General features: G+C 41.5%; 1 protein-coding gene across 1 annotated transcript in view; it reads left to right on the top strand.

Moving 5' to 3' along the window:
* Positions 1-12,280, top strand: part of ano2b (anoctamin 2b) — a gene marked incomplete at both ends in the record, with an annotated part of 66,062 nt that extends 53,782 nt beyond the window's left edge. The window contains 3 exons of the mRNA XM_080051290.1: positions 714-892; positions 10,406-10,511; positions 11,900-12,280. Of these exons, the coding sequence (XP_079907416.1) occupies positions 714-892; positions 10,406-10,511; positions 11,900-12,280 (666 nt within the window). The remainder of the gene's footprint in view (positions 1-713; positions 893-10,405; positions 10,512-11,899) is intronic.
* Between the last annotated feature and the right edge of the window lie 2,278 nt (positions 12,281-14,558).

Genomic DNA, 14,558 nt, shown 5'->3' with positions numbered 1-14,558 from the left:
CAGTTTACTTTTAATACTAAACAGATTTGTGGGAGATTCAGAAAGACTCACAAAAACAAACAGCATGATTTTCTTTTATTTATAGAGCTATGTGGCCTTCAACAACATACACGCACTGCAGCTTCTAGGCAATGGAAAACTGCAGTGTTTCCTTTTTTGTGAACGAGATTCTAAATGAATATCTTTAAATGCATTACTCAAATATCCCTAAAATACAGAAACAAATACAGAACTGTGCTTTTTAAGCATCTGGGACCAAACAGTTCGGAGGCATTTCCTTCTTTTTGCTGAAAATGTGAGAGGTCCCGGTTTCAAAATCCCAGGCGAGCCCCCGTTTTACATGACCTGGCTCAGGTGTTCACAACAAGTAGTGCCTGTGGAGACAGCCAGAGGAGAGAGAGAGAGAGAGAGAGAGAGAGAGAGAGAGAGAGAGAGAGAGAGAGAGAGAGAGAGAGAGAGAGAGAGAGAGAGATCTAGAGGATACTGCTGCTTAATTAGCCACAGCACACCGGGCCCAGGTAAACTCAGTTACTCTAATTAAGGTTCTGCGAACGGGAGGCACTGGTTACAACAACAGCCCAAAATCACACCACACGTGTATTACAGCGACACAAAGGGAGTTGAAAAAAGTTCTCAAGGATGAAACGTCTTGTGTCTGATTGTGTGTGGTTACTCTGTCACATGACAATGTGTCCTTGTCTTTCTCTCTGGAGGCCTTTGTGATCTCCTTCACATCTGACTTCATCCCTCGGCTGGTCTACCAGTACACGTTCAGTCAGACCGGCACCATGCACGGCTTCATCGACCACACGCTCTCCCACTTCAACGTGTCCAACTTTAAAGCCGGCACCGCGCCGCTGAGCTCTGCACTCGGAGAGATCATCGTCTGCCGGTAAAAGCACACACACACACACACACACACACACACACACACACACACACACACACACACATAAACGCACCGACATGAAAGTTACAGATATTACCTATGTGACAAGGCTAACCAGGGAGTCGTATAAAAAATTAGTGTGGTTATTTTATTCAGCAAACATAGTCAGGTCAATAGAAACAGAAACCTATTCATAAACATGCACATATACATGGATTTGCATACACACCCCTAGCTTTTTTATTTATTTTTCCTTTAACTGCCAGTTGAGTACTTGGTGAGCATTCAGGAAAACAGGCCAATTAATCTTTTTTTTTATTTCTATTATATCAGATTGAGCATTAAAGTTTGTGGGATTTTGTCTCAGTGGATAAAACAGCATTACTCCATCTTGTCACAGCTTATAACTTTGACCTTAATAACACAGGAACACTTCCCCTCAGTCACTGTATCAACAACAAAGTTAGCCACCAATTTCATGGTGATTTCATAGCTAGTATCCATTTCATTTGACAGCAGGATGTCTCTGTTTCTCCTGTGGTTTATGCAGCTTATGTTCATCTCCAACTGAAATGAGTTCTAGTTCCTTTCAATCCTTCATTTATATTTCGAACATTTGAACAGCCTTTTACTGTTTGCCATTGGATGTGACCAGATATGCTTAAAGAACAGCACACTCTATCTGTTGTGTGCCAAAAGCAATTCAAGAGATTCTATTTTTGTAAATTGAGATATCTGCATTTTATATAAATAATAATATATCATCTGCAGACAGAAATATATTGTGTTCAATATGTCATGACCTGTGTAAATACGAATGGGGCCTTATACCAATGATGTCTAATTGCTTGAGAAAAGGCTTTCAATCCAATTGCCTCAAACCTTTATGGCTATAGCTTTATAGGTTTTCCACATGCAGGTGACAAAGAATGAAGCATTTGTACCATGAATATACTTATATTGCCTATGCACTGACTCACACCTTCACACAAACAGCAATAGGTCATCTAGAATCCTAAAAGAACAATAGGAGTTGGCGACCGTGGCTCAAGTGGTTAAGCTGGTTGGCCAATGATCCTAGGGTTGGCGGTTCGATCCCAGCCCGGCCACTTGTGTCATGGTCGTTGTGTCCCTGGGCAAGACACTTCACCCACCTTGCCTCGTGTGAATGTGTATGACTGCTGTATGTTTGAGGTGGTGGTCGGAGGGGCCGATGGCGCTGAATGGCAGCCTCGCTTCTGTCAGTCTGCCCCAGGGCAGCTGTGGCTACTATGGTAGTTTACCACCACCGGTATGACTGTGTGTGAATGAATGGAACCTGGAACCCTGTAAGCGCTTTGAGTCACATAGAAATAAAGCGCTATATAAATCCAATCCATTATTATTATTATTATTATAGCAGACATGCTTGATGAAGCTCAATACGACTGAATCTCTATGTCATCAGCCCCAAAAGACAGTGCACCATTGTATCTTCTATGTATTTTCACCAATGCCAGGGGCAAGCATTTCTTAATATCAATATAAAGCGCCGGAGAGGAAAAAAGGTCACGAATGCCAGCGCCCACAGACAAGAGGCCAACCTGCTGTTACGTAAGGGCGTCAAAGAATGACAATGCAAGAATACAGCCTTTGTGTCAATGTAGTGGGCTACGTCACGTCCGAAACATGACGGAATACTGCACGCCTGGAATTACTGATAGGCGTGAAATTGTCTCAGAGATGTTCCATGAAGTGAGCGTGTGTCTTGCTGTATAGTGTACGTACAGACTGGATCTAGACACTGTGTTTGCTGGTTATACTGTGGGCAAGGCCTCCGGGCTCAAAGCAATGAGTTGAGCTCTCTGTGTACTTCTGTGTGAAAGCATGTCAGATGCTCCACACAGTTCATTTCTTTCTCCTGCTTTTCTTTATGACCAGAATAACTTGGTGACTGTAGTTGTACTGTATATATGACTATATGCAGGCGGGGGAGCAAAACATGACCATGATAAATGGTGGTGTCAAACAGGGACTGGAGAGATGGTAGATAAGATAAAGCTGATGTAGATAGGGAAGGGGAGAGGCACTATAGCTGGATGGATACATAGATGGCTGGTGTGATAGAGGCCAAGCACTTAGGTATTAAATCTTTAATTACATTTAAAAACAGCGATGTGAGGAAGTTGCGTTTCTGCGTCAACGGGCAGAGCTTCACTGTACATCTCTGCAGTCATGTTTTTCTCTACTGTATTCCCAGTCCTGAATACTGATGTGGCTAGAACTATGAACACAGCTCGGTGGTTAACATTGAGAATAGTCGCCAGTGTCAGGGGAAAATAACAGTGAGCTTTTCTCTTTAAAAGGCCTAATGCAAACGCTGCCTTAATCAGTTGTACAGTTGTACACAATGCTGCTGCAAAAAAAATTTGGTTAACCATTTATTTAGGAAAATCTGGATTCTGCAATAGCAAAAAGGGAACAGCAATTAAAGGATTGAAATGAAAAGTGCAGTTACAGGGTATATAAACATTATGCAATTTATGATCTATACATAACTAATACGAGTACAGCAGTAACAGAATAGCAGTAGTAGGAACAATAGAGCAGTTTGAGTAATGTTAGAAGTCAGATAATTGTTGGTCACACCCAGAGCTAAGGATTGTAGCTTAATCGATCCAGAGATCCCCTGTTCTCAGTACATACCATGATTTTTAATTGATAATTGATCATTTTATAAAGCTACCAACAAAAAAGACCATTGCTCTTGTAATTGTTAGCTGCAGCTTGTATTTTAAGACAGCAGATTGTGTATGAAGAAATGTAGAAACTATATTTACTCTAATCAAAAATGCAACATTATCCCAGTTTTTTTATCTGATACTATCTTCCTCAGGCTTTAAAGATAAAATGTTAAAATCAAACAATGTGTGTTGAATAAGCAGGCAAGGAAACAAGAGGGTTTATGGAAAATATGCTCTTTAGTGTTCAAGTAGACAGCTGGAAGGACTTTAACCGGTCTTTTTTTTTGTTGTTGCTGGGTTTGCCGAGCTACACAATTTTCAATCACTCCACGTTTCATGGTGCCTGTTACACGATAAGATGAAAACCACTAACTGTATATTACTGAAAACGTTATTACCTGTACAGCTCCTAGCTCTACAGAGTATTTACCTGGATGTTCAACACACCATTAGTACATGGAACATATTCTCATAAAATGTTTTTTTTTTCTTTAAAGGTGATCCAGGTTCAAGCCCCTGCTGAGTTGTAGTTGAGCTTATATTACATTCCTGCCAGTCCCTACTGTCATTTGGCTGACCTCAGACCTCCATGTGAAGTTGGCAAGAGAGGAAAAAAAGTGAAAAGGGAATTTCCTTACAGGGATACACTTGAATTCTTGACATGCACTGCTATCAATCAGTTTTTAAAACCAAATTGATGTAATCGTATAGCTTTATAGTGGTTGACAGATAAAGAGAACATCCATGCTATAAATTAAGTTTAGTTCAACTGGAGAGACAGGACACGCTAACCACAAATTCCTAATAGAATAATAGGCTTTATATGCTGTAAATCATTGTCTCTCCCTGGATGAGAGATTGGAAAGTATTGTGATACCGGGACTTTCATGTCAAGACAGCCCTGGTTCTCTGAGCTGACGAGAAGTTGTAGTAACGCTCATATCACCAGGAAGTGAAGGCCAAGGAATTGAGTCATGGATCGTTGTGTCAATTCAGATACCATCTGCAAATGTGTCTGTGTCACTTTATCTAAAATGGGCTTAAGTAAAATGTACAAATATCAGTGACAGATAGGAACATGAATGACACAGATATTTAAGGGTTATATTATCTAATATGTCCTTTGAGCTTTACCTCTGCTTTCCTTTGGGCCAAATCCATTTCATTTTGTATGCTTAAATAAAGAAGTGAGATGTATAATTAGCCTTTGACTTATTCAACTCAGTGGAAGATGAATTGTTGAACAAATTAGTCTAAAGACCTGCTAGCAGCTCTGTTCACAGCTTTATTTGTGTGAGTTAGCGTGCTAATCTATATTTGAGAGTTAGCTAAAACACAAAGTACATTTGAGGCTAATGGGTATGTCGTAGGTATTTAGTTATACACACATTGACATTTTGATCTAATGATGGCACCAGATGAAATGGGATACATTTTTATTACAAGTTATCCTGGCAATGCATCCAATACTTATTGAGACATGTCTATCAAAACCATTAATGGTGGCCCAAAGGAAAAGTCAGTGGATCACAAAGTCATTATTAAGGCGTATGCATACCATGTGTATCTGCATTAAATGTAAAGGCAAGTCACTCAGTTCCTATCAAGCACTTTCACTAGAAGCTCAAATTGACAACCCCAAGGGGGCGCTTGGTCAGGGGGTTATCAAAGGCTGTCATATCCATATTCTGGGCACCATTCAAGTTCATTACAAACTCTCACGGATATCCACCCAGTAATCTTTGAGCTATTTCAACAAACGAGTGGTGCACTCCTAAATATCAGGAAACACTTGCATGCCAAGAAGGAGCATTGGAACACCACATAACTCTGTTAAGTCTAGTGACAGCCTGATCAGTGGTGTACACATAATGTTCAGGACCCATGCTGTGAGTTTACCCATTGAAGTCATCTGAGGTCTAAAAACATGGAGCATCTGCAAGACAGCTGTTCCACATGAGCACCAGAAGTCTCTTACTGTGAAGCACTAAGGTTAGCGTATCCATGTCCGATTCATGCAATTTGCTTTGATTTAATTTCTCCTAACTTGAAACTCAATTGAAACTGACAAATACAGCAGCATCTAATACTGAACTGCATGATGTTGGGTGTGTGTGTGTGTGTGTGTGTGTGTGCTTGTGTTTCATGTGTTCGTGTGTCTGTTTTATGGGTGGGAATGGTCTGACCCTTGTTTTTCTGTAAATTCATTCCTGGATCCCAGGAGGCACTGTATTGGCAGCAGGAACGCTCAGGAACACACACACACACACAGACACACACACACACACACACACATACACACACACACTAATCTCATTGAGAGGTCTTGCGAAATCGAGGTAGATGCTCCAATTGCTGCTGAAATCCACTATTACAACCAAATATGGAATGTCTAGAAAACACACCCAGGAGGTAAGAAAGAGAGGAGAATGTTCTTTGATAAAAACTATTTTATATTCATTTCCAACCATTCTAAGTTCATTTGACTGTAGTATTACATGCAGGGGCGGGGGTTGGCAAGTTAAGTTCACATTGGAAGTTAATCCCCTTTAAAATACTGCAGAATATCGTTGAGCCTGTGAGACAAAGATGAATAGATCAAAGAAAAAAGAAAAAAGAGGGGGAGAAAAGAGCTGATTCTCACAGGCAGCATTCTTCACTTATGACTGTATAAGGAAAAGGAATCAGACACCATAAGACCCGGCTAACGCACACACACACACACACACACACACACACACACACACACACACACACACACACACACACACACACACACACACACACACTTTGCCTTCTCTATTATTTCTATATACTGCATGTCAAGTGCTCAGTGAGATAGCTCAATCAGGACACTGCTTTCTTTTAGGCATCAGAGGAATTTTTCAAGACAGTGTGTGTGGACGTCACTTTGATGTGAGACATCACATCAATCTGACATTTTAAATTGTTGTGTGGTTACTGTAAAGGACAGTTTCCAGTAGGAGTTTCCTGTCTTCCTATTATGTTCTTATGTATATACAGTACAGTATATATGGAGAAAACTTGACTTTCAAGTCTTGCTTTGTTACTTATGAAATTATACTGATGGCTCCATTGTATTCAAGTGTCCCAGTTAGCTCTTGGTTGGGACGTCAGAATCAACTGGACATATGTTTGTTTGAAGCCCACAGTTTAAATGAATATGCCTTTGCAGATTTAAATTTAATCTAGAGGAATTTGTCATCTGAAAAAATTAATGTGATGAGACACTTTTCCATAATTGCTCGTAAAATAAAATAAAATAAAAAACAGAGCAAAAATCACGTAAGGAATTAGCTGGCTCAGCTAATCATACAGACTAGAAACATGGGAAACAGCTAGCCGCTGTGCCTAACAGCACTTCAAGATCTCAATTGAACTAATGATATGTCATTTGTTTTAGGAATTATAGGCCGGACAATTTGCTGTGAGCAGGGACTTCCTGAAGTCTTCCATGGTCGCCTGGCAACCTCACAACAAAACTTCAGGAAGCCCCTGCCCCAGGCAAAGACAAATCCTCTGGCCCATAACTCCACATGAAACGTTGTGCCACATAGCAATGTGCTAGCCAAGACAAGAATACAAATGGTGGCAAAAGAAGAGCAAGATAATATTAGGCCATGACCTTGATGACCTTGACTCGACATGGTTTGCATCTGGTCTTAGTCGATATGCAGGCAGCTTCAGTAGAATAGACTGATGTACGTTGTGTTTGCTATTGTTTTCCAACTCAGTATCTCCTCTGAATTCATTGACTCCTCCATGCTACAGCCCGGTTCCCTCTTGTTCTTCTATGTCCTTTCGTTGGACCATGTGGTTAGATAAGTGATTAAATGTGTCCTCTTGAGTTTGACTTTCTGATATGTATCTTAATGTCCTAAATGCACTCATTCAAACTAATGGTGCATGGATGACCTACCGCTCTATCTATAGCTTCAGCTCCACAGAGTCTATGAATCTCCATCTGTTGTCTGTACGTCGTGGTGGTTTGGGAGGATGTATTCTTCTGCCTAAAGATGTTCTCAAGATGAATCAATGAGATGTATAGACTCCCTGCTCTTGCCTTGAAAGGAATGATATTTTTTTGTTTCCTGGGTCCCACGGGACACGGCTGACTCTTTTAAAAATAGCTGCCCAAAAGCACTTTAACATAAAGCCAAGAGGGGCTACTTCACTGCACACCCGTCTCCCTCTGTAGGGTTGGTAGATGGTCAGATTATTGCCTGCAGCTGCAATGCTACTGCACTCTGTCCCGTCAGTTTCTAAGGTGCGTAGTTGTAGGGCCTTCATTTTTTTTTAAAAGCTGTGTTGTTAAATATAAAATCATGGATTCCACATGTCTTAACGAGATGTTTCTGTTGGATCTTTGCATCGAGAAGCTAGCTTTGTCTGCTAAACAATCATCCACGTTCCTGCATGTGCCATTGTTGAGAAAAAGGCGCTATCAGTTAACATTCAAACAAATATCTTGATTACTTATACTAAGTTAAAAAAAAAACTTCCATGAGTTTCATGTGTTTCTTGGTCCTTTGATCTAAAGTCAGACAGAATTGTTACAGCCTATTAGTGCACAGTTACAAACTGCAGACTAACACAGTGCAGACAAACATAATACAGAGTAACATAGCACACACTACAAATTAACACATAACAGACTAAGTTAAGGAGATAATAGGTGTAAAAATAGTACGATATTGTTGTTTATTGCTTCCAATACATCCGATTATGTGTAGCAGCTTTTAAAGCAGTTCCAGACTCAACTTCTCCACCCAACACTAGTATAATGTGCATGTTTCGCTGAAGAGTTCATTTTGACTGTGTTCCTTGTCATGTGTTCTTTCATATTTCCATATGTGAGTGACCGACATCCAAATAGTCCTGTTATAAATAAACCCTCATGTTGAGCATAAACGGGGCGGGAGAGCCTCTTTGACTCCACTTCTCAAACTTGGCTTTGAATCAGTAGTTAATGAAGACAAATGTATACAGTAAGTCGTTGAAACCAGATGTTTGTCCACATATTTTAACGATCCTTATTTTTTTTATGGTTTTGGGCTTTATTTACAGCGCACCCAGTGACAGAAAAGTACAACAAAACATAAAAGTTTTCCTCCTTGAAACTCCAGATTTGTACAAGTAGTTTATAGATTGAGTCATTACCTTTTTTTCCCCTTATCCTCAAACGGCGCAGCTGCCACTTGACATTACATCACTTGTTGCACTGCGGCCAACACACTCAGCAGCAGCGGCTATGGCCACAGCTGATATTCTTATTACAGTGTGTTTGGGTTTTAATGGTCTGCTAATGCAACACTTGCACCAAACATACAGTCTGTGCACCATGTTGAACCAGTAGACAAATTAGACCTTATTATTTAAATAAGCAACTAAAGACCAGCTCAAGAATGTTTTTCTTAATTTGTGTCAGATCATCCATTCCCTTAAGACGAGAAATTGGACTACACGTTTCCCCTTTTGGCCAAAACTCATACAATTAGTTCATGCTAAGTGTGTGTGCGTTGTGTGTGTGTGTGTGTGTGTGTGTGTGTGTATGTCTCTCAATCTTGTACATGTTTTAAGCCGTCTTCCATTACATGAGGTTCGGGTTTTCTTCTATTTGTTTAGCCCCGCGCAATAAAAGAGTGTTTATCACAGCGACAACAAAGAGAAGGAATCCTTATAAAGTTTATTGCTCTTTGAGTCAGGTCCCAAGCTGAGTGGAGGAGAAGTGTGTTTTAATAAGGCTAGGTCTCATCAAGTTAGTTAAATCAGTTTGGGTCATAGGATGAAAAACAATTGTGGACGGAGGAGAAGTTCTTCTTACGCGCCCCACACACATCCTACCTCTACTGCGCGTCTACCTCGCGTCTGCGTCTGACTTTTGGTCACAGACTGTGAAATCAACGTAGAGCGAGCACACATCCAACCTCAGACGCACTGCTGAGGCGCGTCGGAGGCACGTCTGCAGCGCCGCTCCCCTTCACCTCAGGAGGCTCGCCTATTTTTTTCTGAGAGCAGCGCGTCTCTCTCGTGTCTCTGTGCTTTAACTGATAGAGAAATACTCTGCTGACAGTCATACCAGCAGCATTCACTCTAGTTACACGTTTACCCGGTGTGTTTATTTCAAAATAAAACATCCCTCAGTCGTATACGCAAATAATCCCTTTATTTCACGATGTAATTGTGCAATCAAAATCCGAGGGATTCAAAACCTAATTTTCAATTAGTTCTGGCATTTCATTTTTGGATAAATGACACATATAGAGATCCAATATAGTGAAGAAATAAAAAAGATCATGATGAGCGCAACAGTTTTCCGTTGCTCTATCTGTGTCTACGGCCTTCTTCTTCCCCGACCACACCCCCCTCTCTGTCTCCCGTATAAATCAGTAAAGTGATTTTTGAAATACTCTGCTGAGAGTCATATTGACTTCATACTGGCAGCTTTCGCTGTAGTTTCACCATTTCCTGGTGTGTCCCCTTCAAAATAAAACTTCCAACAAGCAGCAGCAGCTGCTGAGACGTTGCATGTGTGTCCGAGAAAAGTCCGAGAGAGGCAGCAGTAAGGTAAGGCGACGCGCTCCAGAGGTAGACGCAGGATGTGTGTGGGGCGCGTTAGACACCTCCTGTCAATCAAACACATTCTGTGGATTATCCATTTCTGTTTTGACCAGGTGGGTTTTACCACCTGGCATTAAACAGTGAAACAAGATGAATTCGAGTTAATCCATTTTTAGCATCCACTCTGTATTCATGTGTGTTTTTCTTTTAGGTACAAAGACTACAGGGAACCCCCCTGGTCTGTGGACGCGTACACCTTCTCCAAACAGTACTGGTGTGTCCTCGCTGCAAGACTGGCTTTCGTTATACTATTTCAGGTATGAGCTCATTGTGTTCTGGTTTTTAAGTTAAATGGGTTCTCAACCAGCTCATGTTTCTGGACATGTAAGACCATTTAAGAACACAACAACAGACACAGAGAAAGACACAATGTGCATAGAAAATCACACTGTACACATTGGAGAGGTTGTCAGATGTGTTTTAAGGAGAATACTGCAGGTGACTTGGGTACACATTTTAGCTTATAGATATCATCACGACTAATGACGTTGATCAGTTGATTACAAGCAATAAAATATATTTATTATGATACAGCTATTTCCCGTATTGCAGAAAAGTTTGAGTAGATGTGCACATTTGGCATTATCTAACTAATTATCCATACATTTGCATCATTTTGGACCTTTTGAAAAGTATGAAATAAGACACGATATGGAAGCAAATAGAGCTTGAAAAAACAATGTGTCCCAGCTGTGTGACTCACCTTAACAGGTGCATACACGTGCTCAAGACTTTTCCAATACGCTATCACTACAAATTTTGCTGTAAAGTTGAAAGCACACACACGGTGTGGTTATAGGTTACATATGTGTTGGAGTGTTGTTTTTAGGTTGACTTGAACTGATTTGTGTAGTAAAAACACAGTGAGGGTGTTTGTTTGTGCATATGTGCGGGCCAGTCTTTTCTAATTAGATAGATCACGCTCTACTCTGGAATTTCCCCAGATGTTTCAGTCAGTTAGCGTCCAACTGATTTGATAAACAGCTCTTTCCGCTCTTTAACTGACATGTGTCTACCAAATGTCCTTTAACACCAAAGCTGTCGGAAGAGTTTCCCTTCATCACTGCTGCAGGCAAATGATTCTGACGTGGTGGAAACATTAACAAAATCAAGGAAATGTCTGTCCCTCTCACAAGTTGTAGCCACCAGCCTGACTCCCTGACTGTGAAAAAAGATTGTGTTTACCAGTGGTGTACACAGACTCTCTAATGGGCATGGGTGAACAATGAAAAATGGGAATCTCCTCCATTACCCCTTTTCCACCGAGGCAGTCTAAGGGCCGGTTCAGAGCCTGTGTCCAATCTGGAATCCCATCAGGTATCCCATCAGGGCCCCACTTCAGATGGAACAAAAATGTTTGGGCTTGTTTGTGCCCCTTTGATTAAAAAAAATACAATCAAGCTAATATTCTGGAGTAAGGTAACCCCAGAGGGGCGCATGACCTTAGGCCGAGGCGAGATGTCCCATTGGCTGACAGGTGAATATAACTGGTTTGAATAAATATTTAGAAAAAAGTACTTAGGCCCCCCTTATATTTTTGGACAATAAGTCTCAGACCATTCAAATGGCTCATTCATTTGTCTTTATATCTCCCCAATATACCTCTTTCACACATTCTTTTTCCCATTTCTTCCCACTGCTTTAGAACCTGGTGATGTTCCTCAGCCTGGTGGTCGCCTGGATAATCCCTGACATTCCCAAAACCATCGTGGAGCGTCTCAAACGGGAGAAGAAGCTCCTGGTCGACGTCTTCTTGCGGGAGGAGAAGGAAAAATTCCAGCTCATCCAGAGCCTCTTCTCCAAGGACGCCACCCTCAACCGCGGCAGCCATGTTTTCCAACCGGTCCAGGGCGCCCCCATCATCCCGGGCCGCTACAGTACTCTACCCCCAGGTCCTACGCAGGCCGGAGACGGAGGAGGAGGGCCCAGGGCCAGGTGTAGGGCCGCCAGCTTCAGCCAGTTTAGCATGAAGGACCCCTCGTTGCCCAAAAATGGAAATGAGAATTCGAAACACACGGCGGTGTGACATGTAACACACATGTGTAGGGTTGTTTCAGCCAGGCCTCAGGACTGGAGAACATGTTACTGGTGGTCATTCGGTCACAATCGGTCTTGGTGCGTGTGACACAGTAGAGCTGTGAACGAAGTCAAGCATCCTTTTGAACTAACTTAAATGAATTGGTGGTTGAATGTTTACAGTACCCACTGTTTGAATGGGTGTTTGTGTGTGGTTCCTCCTTGCACCGACTGTTCACTAGATAAAGTCTTATCATTTTTACTTTTTGGTAAAAAATAAATGATTTAGTGGGGCACACTTGCTCCATAGCGTAGACAAGCAATAATTACTATGTTAGGCTTAACAACTGTATATTACAAGAACCAGGAAAAAGTATGAAGACAGGACCATTTAAAGCAAATGGACAGAGTCAGTGATGAACACTTTATAAACAATGGACATTGTGGCCCATTACGAGGCCTGAGGACTCTCAGAACTTTCCTGCTTTATGTGCTTATGCTCTTTATGTATTTATGTTTTTTCTTAAGATATTTTTTTTTGGCATTTTTATGCTTTTATTGATAGTGTAGAGACAGAGTTGAAATGGGGCAGAGAGGGGAGTGACATGCAGAGAACGACCGCGGGCTGGAATCGAACCCGGGTCCGCTGCTGACCGCGGGCTGGAATCGAACCCGGGTCCGCTGCTGGCTGAGGCCCATGGGGAAGACGCCCTACCAACTGAGCTAAGGGCGCCCCCTGTATTTATGTTTTTAACAGACGTTGTAGCAGCTATAACATTCCGCATTTTCTGTACTTTTCAATACATGGTACTGAAAGCACACATGAGCCTAGATACAAGAAGAGCAGATCCTTTTCATTACACCATTTACGCTGTTCCAGCTGATTTTTCTCCTTTCTCCTACCAAAATTGTATTGTTAGTCAGTAGGCTACATTGCTTCTCCACACCCTGCCCCACGTGTTCAATGAAAGGATACACATGCCAATGTGGCACACTGTTGCATGCCACACATGTTTTCTGTCCGAGCTACAGGAAATGGAAATAGACGATCTTTTAGAAATAGATTAAATGTTCCTGCCACATGGTCTTTTACAGCTGTCAACATGAGTACAGACTGATTTAATCACTAAAACTCATGACTTGAATGCAAAGAGAAAACCAACTCTTTGCAAACGGTGAGTGGGAGTGTGCTTGCAATTATTGATTTTATTATCAAGGGAACACATGCTTCCTCAGCATTCCGTCATTATAGAATATCAGACTGTACTTTGACATTCCTGCAGGTGGTAAATAAATCAGGGTTCCTGCTGCCCAAATAAAAGAGCTGTATATCGCTTTAAAGAACTTACTGGTGTCACGCAACCTCTGACTCTGTCTTGGGCTATCTGTTTCCGGCTTCCAACGAGACATTTCATCACTAACACATTGGCTGACATCATGTTTAGATCATTTGAGCTTGTAAGCTAGCTAAGACACTATCTGGTCCAACTATCGCTTTATAGTTATTAACAACTAATTAGCATGCTACTTAAATAAGCTTTTGGCTCCTCATCTTTTGTGAAAGGACATACAAGCTATAATGATACTGCAACTAATGTGCATAATTCTGTCAGGAAAGGGATGAACTTGCTTTTGTTTTTTAGCTTGGTTTGGTTTTTGCCTTTTTATTGGAAACTGTGTCCAAGCTTCTAGATAGATGGTTCCTTTAGCAGCAGTTGACTGATAGATGAGTGTCCTGGTTGGTTGCTACGAGACCTCATGTAAACTTCTGTGATTTGCCTACAAACATTGAAATATTTCCCCCAATTCCTCAACAAGCCCACATGTTGGGCTACTTTAAGTGATGTAGGCCTAAGACATCTGTCCCTTTACAACCCTAAACCTACAACCTGTTGAGAAGATGAAGCCAGCAAGTTAAGCTAACTACCTTTTTTGGGGGGAAGTAGAGGCTAATTAGCCTATAGCTTGCTATCTGCTCTTGTATTTCCATTAGAACACACAACACACCATTGGTCTACTCAGTTAGGACTCAAACAGACTCTTAAAGCCATACTAAGCGATTGTAATCCAGAACACTGTTTGTCAAAATCAGCCGTGGCGCCGCTTACGACGATTTAAAAAGCTTCCTTAGAGCCAGCAGCCACCCAGAGCGTCAGGGATTGAACGTCCCAGCCCGACCACTCGCTCTGAGCTTCTACTATTGCAGCGGTTAGCATGAATAACACAAACGTTTGTTTGCATTGTGCTAGTTGTGTTATGCTGGATAAATCTCCATTCGTTCATGATGG

The sequence above is a fragment of the Ammodytes marinus genome (assembly GCF_949987685.1).
Source record: "Ammodytes marinus genome assembly, chromosome: 22".
Taxonomy (NCBI): domain Eukaryota; kingdom Metazoa; phylum Chordata; class Actinopteri; order Uranoscopiformes; family Ammodytidae; genus Ammodytes; species Ammodytes marinus.
Note: the sequence above shows the minus strand (reverse complement) of the source record. Positions and strands in the feature narration are given on the sequence as shown.